Source organism: Spinacia oleracea, chromosome 2, assembly GCF_020520425.1.
Source record: "Spinacia oleracea cultivar Varoflay chromosome 2, BTI_SOV_V1, whole genome shotgun sequence".
Taxonomy (NCBI): Eukaryota; Viridiplantae; Streptophyta; class Magnoliopsida; order Caryophyllales; family Amaranthaceae; genus Spinacia; species Spinacia oleracea.
In genome coordinates, this window is record NC_079488.1 from 82902003 (window position 1) to 82920219 (window position 18217).

Here is an 18217-nt window from a genome sequence, read left to right on the forward strand (position 1 = left end):
TAACTTCAAAAATAATAAAAGTACAAGAAAACTAAACATTTTTCCAATAAACCATTCAACCTCTCATCTTCCATGTCCCCCTTATAAATAAATTTGACTACCAACTATTTTTCGATATATCATTCACACAACCAACTATATATATAAAACGTTATTATGTAAGATCTTGTTAGATTAGTCTCATTATGTATTTTCAGAATATCAAGTTTTTATAATTTTTTCACAAACGAAATTAGATATTTATATAAGTGGTTAAATATTGCATTACATTGAAGCCCGTGCAAATAATAAGCGTAAAAGGTACAGATGTAGAAATTAAAAACAAACCCAGTCTGAACGTAAGTAATACGAATTACAATATAATACAATACCAAATAACTCAGGTCGATCTCAGGATAACGCTCTTAAAGAAACTATCATAAATTCACAAGTCTTCTAGAGACCTTATTGACTAATGAAAATCACCTCTCCGGGATCCATCACATTAAACGTAGTTTGTCCTGGACCACAAAGAAAGGAGTACATGCAAATCAAATTTTGTTCATACCTAAAAATTAGGGCTTTAATTATTTATAAATGTCTAAATTTTGGATAGGAAAAAGTGTGCTTTTATCATAAGAGTAATGAGCAAATCAAATTAGGGCTTCAATCTGTGGGCTTTCTTTTCTAATAATTGTTCATTGTCGTCTCCGTTTGCATAACTAAAATATACTTTGTACTACGTAGCATATAACAAAAGGTTTTGAGCGCACAAGGTGTACAATAAATTTATTGTACACCAAGATAACTTTTACCCCTTTTTTCGTAACTTTAACCTAGTTTTGATTAACTTTTATATTAGTTAAAAAAAAGTTGATAGAAATGATTAAATGATTAATTTTATACATTATTAGTGATTTTGAAGAAATAAGTTTTACTAAAATGAAAAAAATTGTCACTTCAAAATAGATAACTTTTACATATATAAGTTTAACTTTTAAGCATTTTGAGTTAACTTTTACTTCGGTGAACAATATTTATTGTACACCCATTGTAAATAAGAATTTGTGAACACGTAATACCTTATATAGAAGCAGTGTAAATTGGGGTATGTTCAAATTGGGGTATGTTCCAACTCTGACATCCTGTTGAGAAAGAGTGTAAAAAAAAACTATTGAGGAAAAAAAACATCCCGAAGGAAGGGTGTGCACTATTCTAAATCATACCATGTGTAGTTTACATTTTTGTTAATTGTTACTAGTAGTAAAAACAAAAGAAATCCAGTTCATGAGCATTCGGTTCAAATTAGGAGCATTATGTTCAATTTAAATCAGGAGCATTCAGTCCGGTTCAACTCAGTTTAGTGCAGGAGCATTCAATTCAGTTAATTTTAACTTTAGTTCAGGAAATTTGAGTCCAAAGAACAAGTCCTAATTCAAAGTTCACTTCTTTTCTTGTGAGATCATGCATCTTATTTACGACCGAAATGTATATGATTAAGAAATTTCATCAATCGATCATGAGCTCAGTTACTTTAATTTCAGTTCTGGAAAATTCAGTCCAAAGAACAAGACCTAATTTAAAGTTTGTCTTTTTCTTGTGAGATGATGCATCTTATTCACGGCCGAAAGTCTAGATTACGAAATTTCATCAATAATGAGGTTAGAAAACTGTTAATTTAATTTTAGTTCGGGAAATTTCACTTCAAAAGAACAGAGGCTAATTCAAAGTTGGTCTTTTTTTTTTCTTGTGAGATGATGCATCTTTTCACGGCTGAAAGTATGTACGTAATTAAGAAGTTGAATGAATAATTAGCTTAGGGAATTTAATAGACAACTAGTGCGTGGCTCGGGCGATGCCCCGATTGCTACATTGAATAGTTAATTTTAGAATTTTCTTGAGCAAAATATTTGATAAGATACATGTATAACATTAAGTGAAAGCATTCATCAAGTTCGTCAACTGCACAAAAACACTAAGCCATTTATTATGAGAAATAATTTTTCAATTGCATCATCTTACAATTTGTATAATTTATTTTCTAGTGGACATAAGTGATTCAAAATTAACAAACACCAAATTAGACATATGCAGTCATGCAAGACATTTTTGTAGTTGATGCTTATGAGACTTGTGACATCATGTTTATCCATGGTTGTCCTAATTCTTTAATTATTATTTTTTTCCAAAATAGTAAATAGAAAATAAAAAGTCACATAAAAGTTTAGTTGTTGTAAACTTCATGTTAACATTCATTTATAAATTAATGTGAGGAGATAAACCACAAATGGTTGTTGGTTAAGATGGTAATGAGAGTTATCTTCCACACTTGAGGTCTATAGTTCGAACCTCATTGTACGTATTGATTGTTGGTTGTCCATGATATGACATATCATTTGGTGAGTGGATGATGCGGCGCAAAAGGAAGAGTATATTACGTGCCACATAGACATTTTTCTCAACGCCTTTTAATATGTTAGTATAGATTGATTTATTTTTTTGGTTGGGGGGTGGGGGGTTTGGTTTGAGCTAGGAATGGAGTATTACCAATATTGATTGTGCAACACAAAAGAATCCGCAGTAACTTTGTTGCCATCCTGGTTACGATGCCAATAATAGTAAGCATGAGTTTTGTTCTTGATATCCAATATGGCATGCCCAAAACTTGGTTCACGAAATGCTGAATAATGAGGCTGGGGAGATATATACCTGCAAGAATAATCAATACGCAAATGAGCCTCATAGGCAGGAACTTGAGATCTGTCGTATACATGCTCTAGTCTTAACTACTAGGCGAAAATTTTATTAGGTATCGTCCCATTACGTGCTTGTTTATAAGCCTATTAGAAGTTACATATTTTTTTTTTTCTTCTGTGTATGCAAATTGACTTAACCCACTTCATTACTAAGAGGGTGTATGGTTATGAGAAGTTTGCAGAAAAAAGAGATTTTTTAAGTAAATTAGAAGTTTTACCATTTCAAAAATATGATGAGAGTCTTTGGTTATGAAAAGGTTTGGAAAAGCGTTTTAGGATTAAAACAAAGCTATTTTTTAAAAAGCTTAATAAAAGAGGTTTTTGCAATAGAGCTTTGGGGAATTGAGTGTAAAATGACAATTTTGTCCAACATCGTCTAAAAGTACAACTTTTACCAAGTTTGTCATTCTTTTTGGTGAAGAAAGGCTCTTGTCAATGTTTTAATGGTCATGTTCTCATTAACTAACAACTAATTTACCAAATATTTTACGCAAACAACTAATTCAACAAATTAATAAATCAACTAATATTTAACCTTTAATTGATTCTAATAATCCACATTTGCATTTCTCTTTTCTTAATCCCACATACGACATTTTTTTTTAATAATCCAATCTTTTGGACCTATTCTATTTTAATGGTCTCTTATAACCGTCCACCTGAAGAAACGGTTGTTATATTTTTTTAATTACTGATCATTCACACCCCCCCCCCCCCACAAGTTCATCACGAACCATTATGCCTCACCTAGTCGTCAGATCATTAAAGGAGGGGTATGTCGGCTTGAGGAAAGAAAATGAGGAAGGGGAAAAACACTTTAAAAAAAATTAGACCAATCAAAGAGTGACACGTATCAATTAAGACAACTTGCTATAGTTGTTGGTTACCTGCTAAGACCATTAAAAGAGAATCGATCTAAAAGATTGGTTATTAAAAAGACTCATATGTGGGATTAATAAAAATAAAACCGGTCAAAGAATTATTAAAATTAAATTTTCCTCCAATATTGCAAACATGGCCAAAATGTCACCACAATAATCGAGCACAAATTCTTATTTACAAAGGGGGAAAATAAATATTGTACACCGGGATAAAAGTTAACTCAAATTGTTTAAAAGTTAAGCTTATATATGTAAAAGTTATCTACGGAGTATTTTTTAATGATAATTTTTTTCATTTCAGTAAAACATATTTCTTCAAATCCACTAATAATGTATAAATTAATCATTTAACCATTTCTATCAACTTTTTTTTACTATATAAAAGTTAATCAAAACTAGGTTAAAGTTACAAAAAATTGGGTAAAAGTTATCTTGGTGTACAATAAATTTATTGTACACCTTGTACGCGCAAGACCTTTTGATAATCGAGACATGCCCTTAAATGACACCACGATAATCGGGATATGCCCTTAAATGAAATTTTATCCAACTATAGATTTACCTAAAATAATGTATATGATTATTAATTTCGAACAGAGGAATCAGATTAGCAAATAAACTATGTTAATCAAGAGGCAGAGAAAATAATCTTACTCTCCCGCAATTCCTTCAGAATTTCCACCATCTCCAATAGTTACGTAAAAAGGAGCCGATTCGTCCAACACGGGACTACATGCACCATTTGATATGTTGTACTTCAAATTTGAGACTCTATGCTGAAATAAGAAAAATTGACCATATTGAATCAACACATATACGCAATATCAGGTTAGTCATCTCAATTGCGCAAGTCAACATTTGAACCACTTCCAAGTTCCAAACATAACACAATGGATGATTGGATGGGGTGCCAATGTGCCATTAATTAGGTGAATTCCCCTGTCCCCACCAACTTGTGTTACTCTGTTCTTTTTTAATTGCACAGTTTTACTTTTGACATAATTATTCATATAATCTATTTCGACTATCAGTCATGAGACATACCGATCTCTCATAAGAATGAACATGGCCAGCAAAAACGACGTCGACTTTGTAGTCTACGAACCATTGCTCGAAGACAGATCTCATGCTTTCCCCCTCCATGTAATGAGCGGTATTAGAGTTGTAGAGTGGAACGTGCATTATTACTATTAACCATGGTGTCTTCTTCCTGTCAACTTTTTTCAGCTCATTGTCTAGCCACCGATACTGAGCCGTGTATTTTACTGTCGGAAAATGATCGAAAAGGAGAACAAAATATTAACCATTTAGGGTTACCGATAAATAGTTAAAATTTAGAACTATTGTTTATTTAAAACTTCCTACTTAATAACAATCAACAATGCAAGTTATTTAAGGATCTGCTGTTTTCGCATGGCTTGATAGGTCTGATTTTTCTAATTTTTGGTCTAGTATAATTCATCTTGGTTTGTCGATTACGTAGAAATAGTTAAAGTTAGAATTGTTGTTTATTTAATAACATTGAACAACTCAAGTTATTTAAGGCTCTGCTCTTTTCATGGCCTGGTCTGGTTTTTCTATCTTTATATCTGGTTTGATTTTTCTGGTCTGTCTGAAATTTTCTGGTATGGCCTGAGTATTTTTTATTTTTTATAGTAGGGTCTTATCTGTCTGAATTTGTCTGAATTGGTCAGGTCTGGTTCGATTTTAACAAAAAAAAGTAAGTAATAAGAACAAGGTGATTAGAACATAGGCTTGACTACCAAAACCAGAATAGCTAGAAACCGTTTTCGTATGTTTTGGTATGGTCTGATTTTTCTAGTTTTGATCTGGTTGATTTCTTTGATCTACCTAAATTTTTCTGGTATATATGCTCTTAACGTTTTCTGTAAGTGTTTTTTCCTAAATTTTTCTGGTATATATGCTCTTAACGTTTTCTATAAGTGTTTTTGCTTTTTCTGATATTGTCTTATCCATCTGAATTTTTCTTTCTTTGGGACTTGTCTGATTTTAACAAATGGAAGTAATAAACAATAAGAATAAGGTGAATAGAACATTAGCCTTAATTACCGAAACCAGAGTAGCTAGCGAGCACGATAACGTGAGCCGGACCACGCCTGATTGCATACCAAAGAGGACTTGTGCTCTCAGAAGCCTTGTATGGTGAAGGGTATCTTTCTCTAAATTGCATGAATTCCCCAAGCAGGCCCTATATAATAGCTCGTTTTTATCAGATTGTCTGACACTTACTTAACTATATTATAAAAAAATTACGGAATATATACAAATTAATTACCAATTTAGGAAAGTAGTCAATGTCATGATTTCCACAAGTCCAAATCCAGGGTTGATAAGCGGTGCTTGGCTCAACAAGACGGCCCCAAGTATCCCATCTCAAGCCACCCTCGTGTGGAGCCTCATCGATATGCCTATCCGCATAAGTAAGATCTCCCACAAACAACACAGTTTGCCCTTCACCTTTCATGTAATGTTGCAAGGTGGAAAGTGAGTTCATTGTTTGCCCTAAATCACCTGAAAAACACACAAATAAGTTAATTAAGGGCATATCAATAATTAGGCTATTTTCTCTTCTTTTGACCTGGTATGGTATGGATTTCCTAGTTTTTGGTCTGGAACTCTGGCCTGTTCACTACAAGAAAACGCCTTATTACCATATGACAAAAACGATCGGTAAATTTTTTTGGTTTTTGGTTTGCTCTGGGCTGATCGATATTCATAGTTTGGTCTGGTTTAGTTTTTTCTGGCCTGGTCTAAATATTTTCTGTGATTGCTTTTTTGGTTTTGTTGGTCTAGTTTGATCTTGAATTTTCTTATCTAATGTGGTCTGATTTTAACAAAAATAAATAATTAGCAAATAAGAATGATGCGAAGAAAATGTTACAATATATTTGGCCTTAATTTATTAGTTAAGTACTTTAACATTGAGTTCGAAGAAGTCATACAAATTTATGTTAAATCGGCCTTCTAAATTCAAAATCATAAATATTGAAACATGTGAAATTCAAAACGTACCGATTAATCCAAATGTGTATGGGGAGTCCGGACCAACCTCTGGAGGTGTTTGGAACCAAAATTCGCGATTAGAAGGACCACTTCCAATTCGATAGTAGTATTTGGTGTTATACTACATCGGAAAATACCCAGAAGTTTGTTAAGAAACTAGAACGTACTATTAATTATCTATCGTGGATAACTTAATTAATTTGAACAATTTAATTAGCTATATATAATTACCTCCAAACCATCAACAAGACAATGGTAAATTTGTCCAGATTTGTAGACATTGAAGCTATAGCTTGTATTGGTTGCCTTTGCTTTGGAGGTATATTTACCCTTTGTTGTTCCATAGTACACTGTGTGTGACCCATGTAAATAAGGTGTCACCCACGATATTATAACTGCCTTTCCATCGTAGTCTCCTTGAGTAATGTGCACCTACACATTGATAATACCAGTTAAACCTGACCATCTTAATCCTGACCCGTTGGCCCGGCCAGGCCTGAAAATGAAGGGGTGAGGCAAAATTTTAGGCTTATTTTCCAGACCCAGCCCTGCCCAATTTAAATTTTCTTTGATAGGTTTTGGGCAACTCATAACTAAAATTTTAGTTATAAAATTAGTCCATCAAAAATTGACCTGAAATGCATGTTACGTTTCGTCTGAAATAGTGGATCGATTTCGGCAGAAAATCGGCTAATATTTTGCACGGCCCGTATGGTGGGCTGAAACTTTTGGTCATAACCGGGCCCAAACCTGCCCCACCATTTAACGGATCTAGTACAAAAGTATAAGAATTAGAGGTGACCTATAGACTTGGAATTAATTTAGAATTCAAATAGTGAAGCAACTAGATTTTAGCCCGTGCGATAGACATATTCTATTAAATTGTTATGTTAAATAAAACTCCTATTACAACTGCTATATTTTATATATTAAATTAGATTAATGTTTGATTTTGAATTGAATTGATTTTAATTATAGATTTACTTTTTAATTATTAGAATGTTTTGTTTTGGATGGAGTTTGGATAAGTAAAATATTTAGGAAAAAAAAAAGAGACGAACGGTGTAGTAATTAGTTAATTAAAATATTTACGTGACACCCGCCTATTTTAATTCAAAAATAATTTTGTAATCTTATTTCGGGTAGAATTTTATTTTAGATTAGTGTTTGCTTTTAGATTGAATTTTATTTATCAGAGTATTTAATTTTAGATGGAGTTACGTTGTATACATTATTAGGTAATTTATTAAAATATCTATGTTGCACCTAATTATTGATCTACGTGGCACTCTGCTTTTTTAATTTAAAATCTTATTTTTCATTAGCGATAATCATTAGATTTCCTAAGTGACGCTCTAATAATTTAGCAAATAAGCCTCCTTTATTTTTATAATAATATACTCCCTCCGTCCCAAAATTATAGTCCTGTTTTCCAAATCGGGCGTCCCATAATTATAGTCTTGTTTCCTTATTTAAACACAAAAAAATTCACATGTTACCCATTTGGGACCACAAAACAAAAATAAAATGTTTATTCCTTTTAACATGTGTTATTTTCTCTTCCCCATGTACTTTATTCCTTTTTACATGCACTATATTTTACTTTTTCATCATCAATATACTATATTTCAATTTCCGACACATTACATTCCACTTTTCTTGAAATCCGTGTTTTTAGTCAAACGAGACTATAATTTTGGGACGGAGGGAGTATATATACAAAAATTCTTATTTACAAGGGGCGTACAATAAATATTGTACACCGAAGTAAAAGTTGACTCAAAGTACATAAAAGTTACCCTTATATACGTAAAAGTTATTTATTTTTTATTGATAATTGTTTTTTCATTTTAATAAAAAAAAATATTTAAAATCATTAATAATGTATAAAAATTAGTCATTTAACCTTTTAAAATGTTAATCCATCAATTTTTTTTCGTAATATAAAAGTTAACCAAAACATAGTAAAAGTTACAAAAAAATTAGGTAAAAGTTACTTTAGTGTACAATAAATTTATTGTACACCTTGTGCGCGCAAGGCCTTTTGGTATATATATTAGATTAATTACTTTGTTTGCGCTTTAAGTCTAATTAATTCCTAACTTGCTCGTTTGATGTTCTAAATTAAACAACGGGACCTGCATCAATATTTAACAACAACAACAACAACAACAACAACAACAATACTAATACGAAGTAATAAAAATTAACGCAGAAAAATTATAGCGCTGCGCGCCATACATATATACCTGTTGTGGAGCATTGTAGGCTTCAGGAGCAGCAAAGAACTCACTATCAAGAGGAATATCAGTGGAAGGAGGATCGAGCCTCACGTAAGAGCTTGTAAAACTATCACCATTAACCACATTGCTTAAACTAATTAAAATGCTAATTATAGTACTAATTATCAACTTTTTATTCATACTTAGCTTTTTTAAATTGTTTTTATGATATGCCTCCCTTTTGGTTTGCTTTGCTTAAACTTATTATTTCGAGCTATATTTATAGTCGAAACAAATACTATGCACTACAGTCTACGTACTACACAATGAAAGTAAGTTTTTATTTTTTGTGGACGATTTGGATTTTTAAATTAATTTACACACGTTTTTGTATAATTATTTTGTACTTGTAGCATCATTTGTGTGGTTTTTGTTGAAGATAGTTTGATAGTGTTATCTATAAATATATACTCCAATATCTTACAATGTGTGATTCTGATTCTTGTTCATTCAGGGTTGGCATTTTTATATTGTACCTCGTGATTCTTGTTCAATTAGCTTGGCGTTTCTCCGTATTATATTGTGCCTCGTGAGTGTTGAAAATTTGAAACTACCACATTTTGTAGTACAACATTGTGGGCCTTGTGCCCTTGTGGGTTGTGGCCTTAAATTTGCTAGAGTGTGCAATATCTTTATTATATACAACGAGGGCCGAAGGCTGATAAATCACAACCCGTGATGTGGATTTTTGTCCAATACTAAAGGTTAGACCTGTCAAAAACCAATTCGCCCCGAAACTGGTCCGAAATTGACTTGAAAATTTTGAGTTTTGAACAAGATTTTGTGCCCTTTAATCCGATTTTATCCGAACTCAAACAACCCGAAAAGTAATGGGATCAAACCTGATCAAACCCTTTTTTACCCGATCAATTGAAAATTTGTGTATTTATAGTAATAAGTAAGATTATGAAGAACTTAAACACAATAAACATGTTATTGTTACTATTGTTGGGTGTAATATGATTTTGGTTTGGATTATACGTCATTTCAAGGTTGAATTTGATTAACTATAAATTGTGTATGAAAATTTGTTAACTTGTGCGCATATTTTGTATATTTAATTGATATATGATTATATTTACCCATATTCATGAAAATATAATTGAAACACCCTAATAATTCCTTGCTTTTTAAAACTTTTTTTTAATAAATAAAAGGAATTACCAAGGCATTACCGCCACCATGAAAATGGTTAAGGCTATTATCAGAATTTTACAGCGGAACTTAACTACTACTACTGAACATATTTTGCAAAGTTCAATATGAAATTCAAGTCCACACAACTTGGAACTATTAAAGGCCCACAAAACCATTAATCCAAAATGCTAAGATTATATTAAAGCCTGAAAGCGTGAATTGTATTGCTAATTACAAGGGATATATATAGTACACTAATTCCAACTAATACCCCTAGTGGACTTTTTTTTTTAACACACAACGGAGACTTATATTAGATTAAACCGCACTAGCGGAAACGAGATTACAAACTACAATGGCCCAAACCCAAAAACTTGCGGCCCAAAAAATACAGTTATAGCTATTGTTAAGCCTACCAATATTCCAACCAAAAACTTCACCTAGGGACCAAAAGACAAACAACACATAGATTACATCTTCACTAATTAATCCATCTAGGTGAAGAGATAGGGACTTCTTAATTCTATTTTTCCAGCAGAATGGCTTTCCCCTTCTCCTTGCTATGTCCATCGAAACCTGGTTCATCTTGAGCACCTGAGGAAGATCCTGCTCCATCTTGCCTTACAGAGATTGGAATAGAGCCCACCAGGAAGTGGTCTTCTGAGGTATCCATATCCTCCACCATGGTTGAATCATTAACCTCTAGCACTTCTCCATCATCTCCAACTGGTGGAAAAGGATCTTCGACACCAGTACGATGGGAGATAATGTGAAAGTCTTTCTCAAAAACGTCATTTTCAAATTCTGGAACAACATAATGCACCTTCTTCTTTTCTAACATACTCATCCCATATGCAGCAAGCTCATGCGCAACAGTGTTATTTGCTCTTGGGATGTGCATGAACTCTACGCGATCAAATTTTGTTAACAAACCTACAACATCATTGATGATTGGAGATAGCTATGATGATAATTCTGATCCAAAGTATCCAGCATAATCTTCAACGAAATAGCATCAGTTTCAACTTCCAGCTTTCTAATTCCATACTCCTCCGCCATGATTAACCCATCCTTTACAACATCAAGTCCAGCTGCCAAAGGGGAGACAGAGAAATATTTGCAGGAGTATCCCGAAAACCAGGAACCAGTAGGTCTTCTAAAGACACCTCCACCTCCTGCTTTGTTAATTGCTTTCCAGGATCCATCTGTATTAAGCTTGATGTAGCCTTCTGGGGGTGCTTTCCAAGCCTTCCCTAGTCTATCAGCATGGCTCTCTTTTGCTTTTGCTTTACCCTGCAAAATGTGATTAGCGGCAGAGAAATCCACGAATATTGAGTTAAAAATGGAAAAGACTTTTTTCATTTTCTGATCAAAGACGGCCATATTCCTGGATTTCCAAAGATGCCAAAGACAAACACAAAAGAGAACTTTCCAATCCATTCCCTGTGACATATTAAAACAGATCCACTGACTCCAATTACTATTGAAAAACAAACTTAGATTAATGTTCTTTGCAAAGCTGATTCTTTGAAAAACAAAGTTCCATATTATACTAGATTCACAACAATCCCGAAAAAGATGCAAATGATTTTCAGCACTTAAATTACATCTAGTACAATTTAGAACTAAGTTGGGGATGAAATGCGAGAGTTTCTCAGCTACTGGTAAAATTTCATGGGCTGCATTCCAAAGAAGCATTTTATATTTGAAAGGGCACTTAACTTTCCATAAAGCTTTCCAATTAAAGATATTAGGGTTAGGGTTCCAGAAAGACTCACAAACCGAGAAATAAGCTGACTTTATGGTGAAGTTACCATTATTAGAAAATCTCCATCGAATAAAATCCTATTGGTTTTGATTAGACAAAGGAGTAGCTTGAATTAGGTTACAAATATCTTCAGAAATAAGATGTCTAATATCCTCCAAATACCATTTATGATCTTGAATGATGTGACTAACAAACCAATGGGCCTTAGAATCCGGGACGTCTCTATTCATAAACTTATACAACGGTCCATTTCCGACCCAATGATTATACCAAAGAGAAGTGCTCTTCCCATTCCCAATTCCCATAATTAAACCATTTGCTAAAATCTGACGACCCTTCAAAATATCTCTCCAAATTGGTGAATTGGTAGAAGATGACAAATAATCCATGAAATTGGTTTTTTTAAAATATTTGTCTTTGAAAACCCGCACCCACAATTTTTCTGGATTATTTATCATTTTCCATCCCAAATTTGCCATGAAAGCCAAATTCCACTCCTTGAGTTTCCTAATTCCCAAACCACCTAAGTTCATAGGTTTAGTAATTGCACCCCAATTAGTACGAGGAACATAATGCGACCTATCCACCTTATTCCACAAAAACCTTCTACAACTTTTCTCCAACAGATTAAGGATACTACATGGCAGAATACTAGTTTGCATAGAGTAAAGAGGATAAGAATTAAGAACAGACTTGACCAAAGTGCATCGTCCAACCATGTTAAGAAGTTTAGCCTGCCATCCCTTTATACGATCCATAGTTTTATCTAACAACCCCATAAAATTACTGATTTTGAGCTTATTAGGCCTAATATCTACACCCAAATATTTGCCAAAAAAACTCGTGACTCTAAAACCATGACCAGCTAAAACATCATTCCTGACAACATGACTCATTTTCATTGGAAAGATTAAAGAAGATTTTTGGATATTAAGTCAAAGTCCAGACAGGGTGCCAAAATCCTCCAAGGTATTTAAAACAACATCTAAATTATTCCTAGTGGCATTGCAAAATAAGAAAACATCGTCCGCATAAAAAACATGTGAAATTCGAATGAACTTAGTTAGCTTTAAAGGCTTCCAATCATTAATTCTAACCTTTTCTTCAATTAAAGTAGAGAGACGATCTAAACACAGCACAAAAATGTAAGAAGAAAGGGGGTCTCTCTGTCTAATTCCCCTAGTAGGGTTGAAGGCAGAAGTAATTTCACCATTCCACAAGACCGAAATTGAAGGGGTAGTAATACAACACATAATAAGCTTAATTAATAGATCTGGAAAATCAAACCACACTAAAGTGTCCCGAATAAAGTCCCACTCCAAACTATCGTAAGCTTTAGTTAGATCAAGCTTCAAAGCAAAAATATTTTGACCCTTTCTCCACTTATGAAAAAAGTGAGCTACCTCCTTAATCAAAATGACATTATCTTCAATACCTCTTCCCTTTATAAAACTGGATTGTAAAAGACTAATAATTCTATGTAAAAAACCTTTTATTCTTGAAGAAATAATCTTGGTTATTAATTTATAAATAGTATTACAAAGACCGATTGGACGAAAATGCGTTATAAGAGAAGGATTATCATTCTTCGGAATAAGAGAAATGTACGATTCATTAATAATATGAGGTATCTTTCCGGATCTAAAACAATCCACACAAAAATTCCAAACTTTAGACCCTTAAGAATCCCAATGCTTCTGAAAAAAGACCGCTTGAATGCCATCGGGACCGGGACACTTAATAGGGTCCATACTAAAAAGATTAGACTTGACCTCTTCCATAGTAACCTCCCTAATAAGATTTGTTTTGTCCGTATCTGAGATTTTACAAGGACTCAAACCTGAATTTTTGAACGAGCTAAAAACATGAGTGGTTTGTAAAAGTTTATTAAAATAATTAACCGCCAAAGACTTTAAACTTGTTTGATCTGTGATCCACTCCCCCTGATCATTTTGTAAAGTGAGAATTTTTCCTTTGCTTTTTCTAATCTTGGCCAAAATGTGAAAGTACTTAGTGTTATAATCTGCATATTTTCGCCAATTCATACCAGCTTTTTGAGCCCATATTAGTCGTTCCTTATTTAAGATATCATCGAGTTGTTTTAAAAGATCTCTTTCCAGATTAACCAAAAAACCAGAATACTTATTAGCTAAAGCTAATTGAATCCCATTAATCCTAGCTAAAAGACGTTTTCTTTTATAATAGAGGTTACCAAAAACATTTTGATTCCAATTCTTAATACTGGTCAGAAAATGATCCCTCCCTTCTAAAAAGTTAGAATCAGGGGAAAGCCAATTATTAACAAAGAATTTAGAGAAATCAGCATGTTCTAACCAAACTTCTTTACAACGAAAAGGGAGGGGCCATCAACCTTAGGATTATCCAAAGAAATTAAAATAGGAGCATGATCAGAATAAGTACGAGGGATATGGTGTACCTTAGTATGAGGGAAGATGTGAAGCCAAGGTGAGTTGACCAGAGCCCTATCCAACCTTTCACGAATGAGTGCTGCACCATCCCTAGCATTCGTCCAAGTAAAAGGACAACCATCATAGCCCAAATCAACTAGACCCGCAGCGTCCACAAAGTTGTTCATATCCTTGCATTGAGAAAATCTAAATGGTCTACCACCCTGCTTATCAGCTTGACTTGTTATCTCATTGAGATCACCCATAACCAGCCAAGGAGTCTGAGGGGGGGGGGGGGTAAGTTTTGCTGCATGTCTTTCCACATACGATGTCTCACTGCAGGAACACTAGGTGCATGCATTCCAGTGACAAGGACATCTGGAACCACGTTCTTAAAATGAAATAAGACATGGAACTGAGTAAAAGATGCTGTGTAGCTAGCTATATCCACCTCCTTCTTCCAAAAAAGCCAAATTCCCCCCTTTTAGCCGTCGAGGGAATAACCTTACAATCATCAAACCTGAGACGATACATTACCTCCCTTGCCCGATACTCTTCACATTTTGTTTCAACCATAACCAAGATGGAAGGACGATGATCCTCCACAATAATCCATGCATGTGGAATAAATTTATCCTTTGAAGCACCACGAACATTCCAGAGACAGATTTTCATACCTAAATTGGGTAGAGGTCGTTGAAGAGTCACCACTGGCTTCGCTCCTGGAGCACTATTAAGAGGGAGATAGTACTCCTCCCAATCCCTCCAATGCTCCGTCATGTTCATCAGGGTTACATCCGCCTTGCGAATTGGTGAGATTGAAGTGAAGATTCTGTGATGGTTCGGAAATGGCTGATAAAATTGAGCTTCCAATTGCACTCCCACTACCTCCTGCTGAGTTCTGAACATGGCGACCGAGCGATCTGATCATGCCAAATCTAGACTTTCCGTGACGAACAACAAGGGCGTGATCTGAAACTCTTCGCGAAATACTGGATGTGGAGCTGGATTTCTGAAACCTTGCATGTGAAGTGAGTTCATACGACCCACCCTTAGAGGCATTGGCCTCCTGAGTTGAGTTGTCTCTCTCCTCTGCAGAGATTCCACTATATTCACCGGCATGCATGCAATTCCCCTCGCCTGACTTTTCTCCATCTCCGATAAACATGGGTTCGTCATTGGATGTTGTGGGAACAGATTGAGGGTTTTGGACCGTGTCTGGCTCGATTGACCGTCGCTCACCACCACTTGATTCTGCGTGTTTAGCCTTGGCCCTCTGGCTATCCAATTCAGATGACCTCTGCGCTGGTAAGTTATCCGAGGAGGAGATGTGGTCTGCATTGGTTGAGATTGATTGACATTTCCCTCCAATGGAGGTGGAGATGGAATTTGGTTGGTCATTGAAGGACGAAACAGAAGAAACAGAAATATTGTGAAGATTTGGAGAGAGAGTAGAGGAGGAGTGAGAAGTTGGAGTGTTACTTTGGTTTACTGGAGCTGAATTTATTTGAAAGGGTAAAGAAGAAACAGGTGAGTCACTCCCACCTACCAAGTGTGTTAATGCTTGCGGCACGTGTCCCAATTCCTCTTCCAAACCCTTCGATTTCTTGCTTGCTGAGTATCCCTTAAAATCTCCATCATTATTATTTTTTTGGAAATCCAAATTAGCCGAAGAGTTGATTCTCTCTAATTGGGTAATATTTTGCCCTTTCATATATCGAGCATTGGAACCAGTTGGGAATTGGTGAACATTAATTACTGGCGTGCTTTTGTTACCTCTGTATTCGTTAATTTTCGAATTTGCTCCTTTGTAACTAGAGTTAGCTGAACGCCCTTGGCCCAATTTAAGCTTAGTACTTCTTTTATTGGTTACAACTGTCCAAGGCCCATAATTATCAGCCCCATTCAAACCAATCTCTTCTTTCCTTTGTGCCCTGTCAGCAGAGCCCATTTTTTCTTTCGATTCTTGCTCCAAACTATTCAGTGGCCCATTAACTTGCTGGTTCATGATGATAGTACTAGTTCCACCTAAAGCCACCTTACCATTATCCTCCTCATTAGATTTTAACGAACACGTGTCCTTTAAATGGCCGATTTTGCCACATGTAAAACACAAGGAATTGATGTTCTCGTAAGAAATATACTGCCAAGCACCACCCACCCAAACTTTTGTAACCAGGGGGTCATTGAGATTTATTTCAATACAGACTCGCGCATATCGTGCTCGTGTTAATTTATCCGTTGCATAATCTACCCGGATTGGTTTTCCAACCACCCTAGCGATGTCAAAAAGGGCCTCCTTATCGTAATATTCAACAGGTAATTCAGTAAATCTTATCCAAACCGTCATATGATCAAAGGTGTTAATCGAAGGTCTGAAATTTGGCTTCCAAGTAGACATCATTAGATAGTGATCCAAAATGAACCAGGGTCCACCAAACAAGGCCCTTTCATAATCATCATTAACCGTAAAACGGAATAAGTAAACATTTTTACCAAGGTCGATGACCTCTAATCCTCCTGTAACTCGCCACATAGCTCGAACTCGAATCTCCATGAAACTTGGTCTAACATTTAGACCCATGCATTTACCCATCAAGGCCACATAGCTCGAACTCCTAGTGGACTTATGAATCATAATCTTATACTACAGCTATGAATAGTAATCCAAATCTAACGTAAACTCTAGGACTAACATTTAGTATTAGAATTATAACCCAATTCTAATTATTATCTTTTCTTAACACCCTCCCTAAAGTTAAAGCATGGTGTGGATCATGAATGCCCAACTTGGACAACAAATAGTCAAACTGTGTCTTACCTAGAGCTTTGGTAAAAATGTCAGCCAACTGAGATGTTGTAGCAACATATGACGGTGCAATAATCTCTTCTATCACTGCATCTCGAACGAAATTTCAATCGATCTCAATATGTTTGGTGCGTTCATGAAATCTTTGCAATATGTAAGTCATACTGACTGTCACAAAAGAGCGAAATAACCTTAGGATGATGAACTCCGAGGCTCATAATCCCTTCAACCATTTAAGTTCGCAGGTAAGTGCTTCCATAGAATGATATCCTGCCTCTGCCGATGAGCGCGAAACTGTGTGTTGCTTCTTAGTCTCCCAAGAAATAGGAGATTTCCCAAAAAATCGAGCCAACCGCTTAGGGATCGACGAGTAATCGGGAAAGCTGCCCAATCTGAATCGCACCATCCTTGACGACTTAAATCACTATCAACACTTAGGAGAATACCTGTACTGGAGTGACTTTGAGATAACGAACAACAAGTAAAGCAACATCCCAATGAGCGACTCAGGGTTCTTGCAAAAATTGAGACAAGACATGTACGGAATAAGCAAGATCAGGGCGTGTAACAACCAAGTAAACAAGCCGCCCTACGAGGCGACGATATGCCTCGGGATCCTTGAGGAGTGGGCCATCTGCAAGACTCAAACGATGATTTTGCTCAATTGGGAATCCACAAGGTTTAGCTCCAGATAATCCTGCTTCAGTGATAATATCCAAAGTGTATTTGCGTTGACATAAAAATAAACCTGAAGCACTCCGGGAAACCTCAATGCCAAGAAAATATTTCAAAGAGCCCAAATCTTTCATTTTGAAGCAGTCCCTCGAGTATGGCTTAAAAGTAGTGATTGTAGCGGAATCATTCCCAAACATAATAAGATCATTAACATAAAGCATGTAATCCCCCGTAAATTTATAAATTTTATTAAATATATTTTAACGTATATTATCTATATTTAAATAGAATTTATGAATTTTAGTAATAAATATATAATTAACGTATATTTATTTTATTTACGTTTTAAATATTTTAACGATTTATGAAATTAAAAGTAATTTTAGAATTTTACGTTGAAAAGAATTCGAATTACGAAAACACGTTCGATTGAAATTAGAAAGCAATCCTAACCATTTTGGATTCAACAACCCAAATCCTAATTCTAGCCCATTTGCA

The 18217-nt window shown here is 34.8% G+C and overlaps 3 protein-coding genes across 4 annotated transcripts; all 3 read right to left on the minus strand.

The window, feature by feature from the left end:
* Positions 1-239: 239 nt before the first annotated feature.
* LOC110805898 (bifunctional purple acid phosphatase 26-like) lies at positions 240-9354 on the minus strand. Of its 2 annotated transcripts, XM_022011515.2 has the most exons (10): positions 8890-9150; positions 6872-7072; positions 6650-6761; positions 5913-6148; positions 5687-5825; positions 4661-4881; positions 4271-4392; positions 2527-2688; positions 1062-1124; positions 240-500 (listed from the first exon to the last, which is right to left on the minus strand). In XM_022011515.2, the coding sequence occupies exons 1-9, from the start codon at positions 9061-9063 to the stop codon at positions 1094-1096; spliced, it is 1398 nt and encodes a 465-aa protein (XP_021867207.1). In that variant the 5' UTR covers positions 9064-9150; the 3' UTR covers positions 240-500; positions 1062-1093. The 2 variants fall into 2 exon arrangements, with proteins under 2 accessions (XP_021867207.1, XP_021867208.1); XM_022011516.2 differs by lacking the exon at positions 1062-1124 and having other exon boundaries at positions 8890-9354.
* A 4152-nt stretch (positions 9355-13506) lies between these two features.
* On the minus strand, positions 13507-14910 carry LOC130467585 (uncharacterized). The gene is made up of 3 exons (XM_056836131.1): positions 14687-14910; positions 14162-14571; positions 13507-14093 (listed from the first exon to the last, which is right to left on the minus strand). Exons 1-3 carry the CDS (start codon positions 14908-14910, stop codon positions 13507-13509), a joined length of 1221 nt encoding a protein of 406 aa, XP_056692109.1.
* A 2640-nt stretch (positions 14911-17550) lies between these two features.
* Positions 17551-17940, minus strand: LOC110805889 (uncharacterized mitochondrial protein AtMg00810-like). Its single transcript, XM_022011507.1, has one exon. The coding sequence runs from the start codon at positions 17938-17940 to the stop codon at positions 17551-17553; it is 390 nt and encodes a 129-aa protein (XP_021867199.1).
* Between the last annotated feature and the right edge of the window lie 277 nt (positions 17941-18217).

What these genes read in the sequence shown, in the direction of transcription:
- LOC110805898 (XM_022011515.2), bottom strand. Translation starts at nt 9,063, where the DNA reads ATGAATAAAAAGTTGATAATTAGTACTATAATTAGCATTTTAATTAGT. An exon ending in CGCTAGCTACTCTGGTTTCG is followed by an intron (nt 4,882 to 5,686) that starts GTAATTAAGGCT and finishes ATTTTCCGACAG; the next exon opens with TAAAATACACGGCTCAGTAT. An exon ending in GTGTTGCACAATCAATATTG is followed by an intron (nt 1,125 to 2,526) that starts GTAATACTCCAT and finishes CTTTCTCAACAG; the next exon opens with GATGTCAGAGTTGGAACATA.
- LOC130467585 (XM_056836131.1), bottom strand. Translation starts at nt 14,910, where the DNA reads ATGAAAATCTGTCTCTGGAATGTTCGTGGTGCTTCAAAGGATAAATTT. An exon ending in GGCTTTTTTGGAAGAAGGAG is followed by an intron (nt 14,572 to 14,686) that starts GTGGATATAGCT and finishes GTGTTCCTGCAG; the next exon opens with TGAGACATCGTATGTGGAAA. An exon ending in TTTCGTTGTAAAGAAGTTTG is followed by an intron (nt 14,094 to 14,161) that starts GTTAGAACATGC and finishes CTAACTTTTTAG; the next exon opens with AAGGGAGGGATCATTTTCTG.
- LOC110805889 (XM_022011507.1), bottom strand. Translation starts at nt 17,940, where the DNA reads ATGCTTTATGTTAATGATCTTATTATGTTTGGGAATGATTCCGCTACA.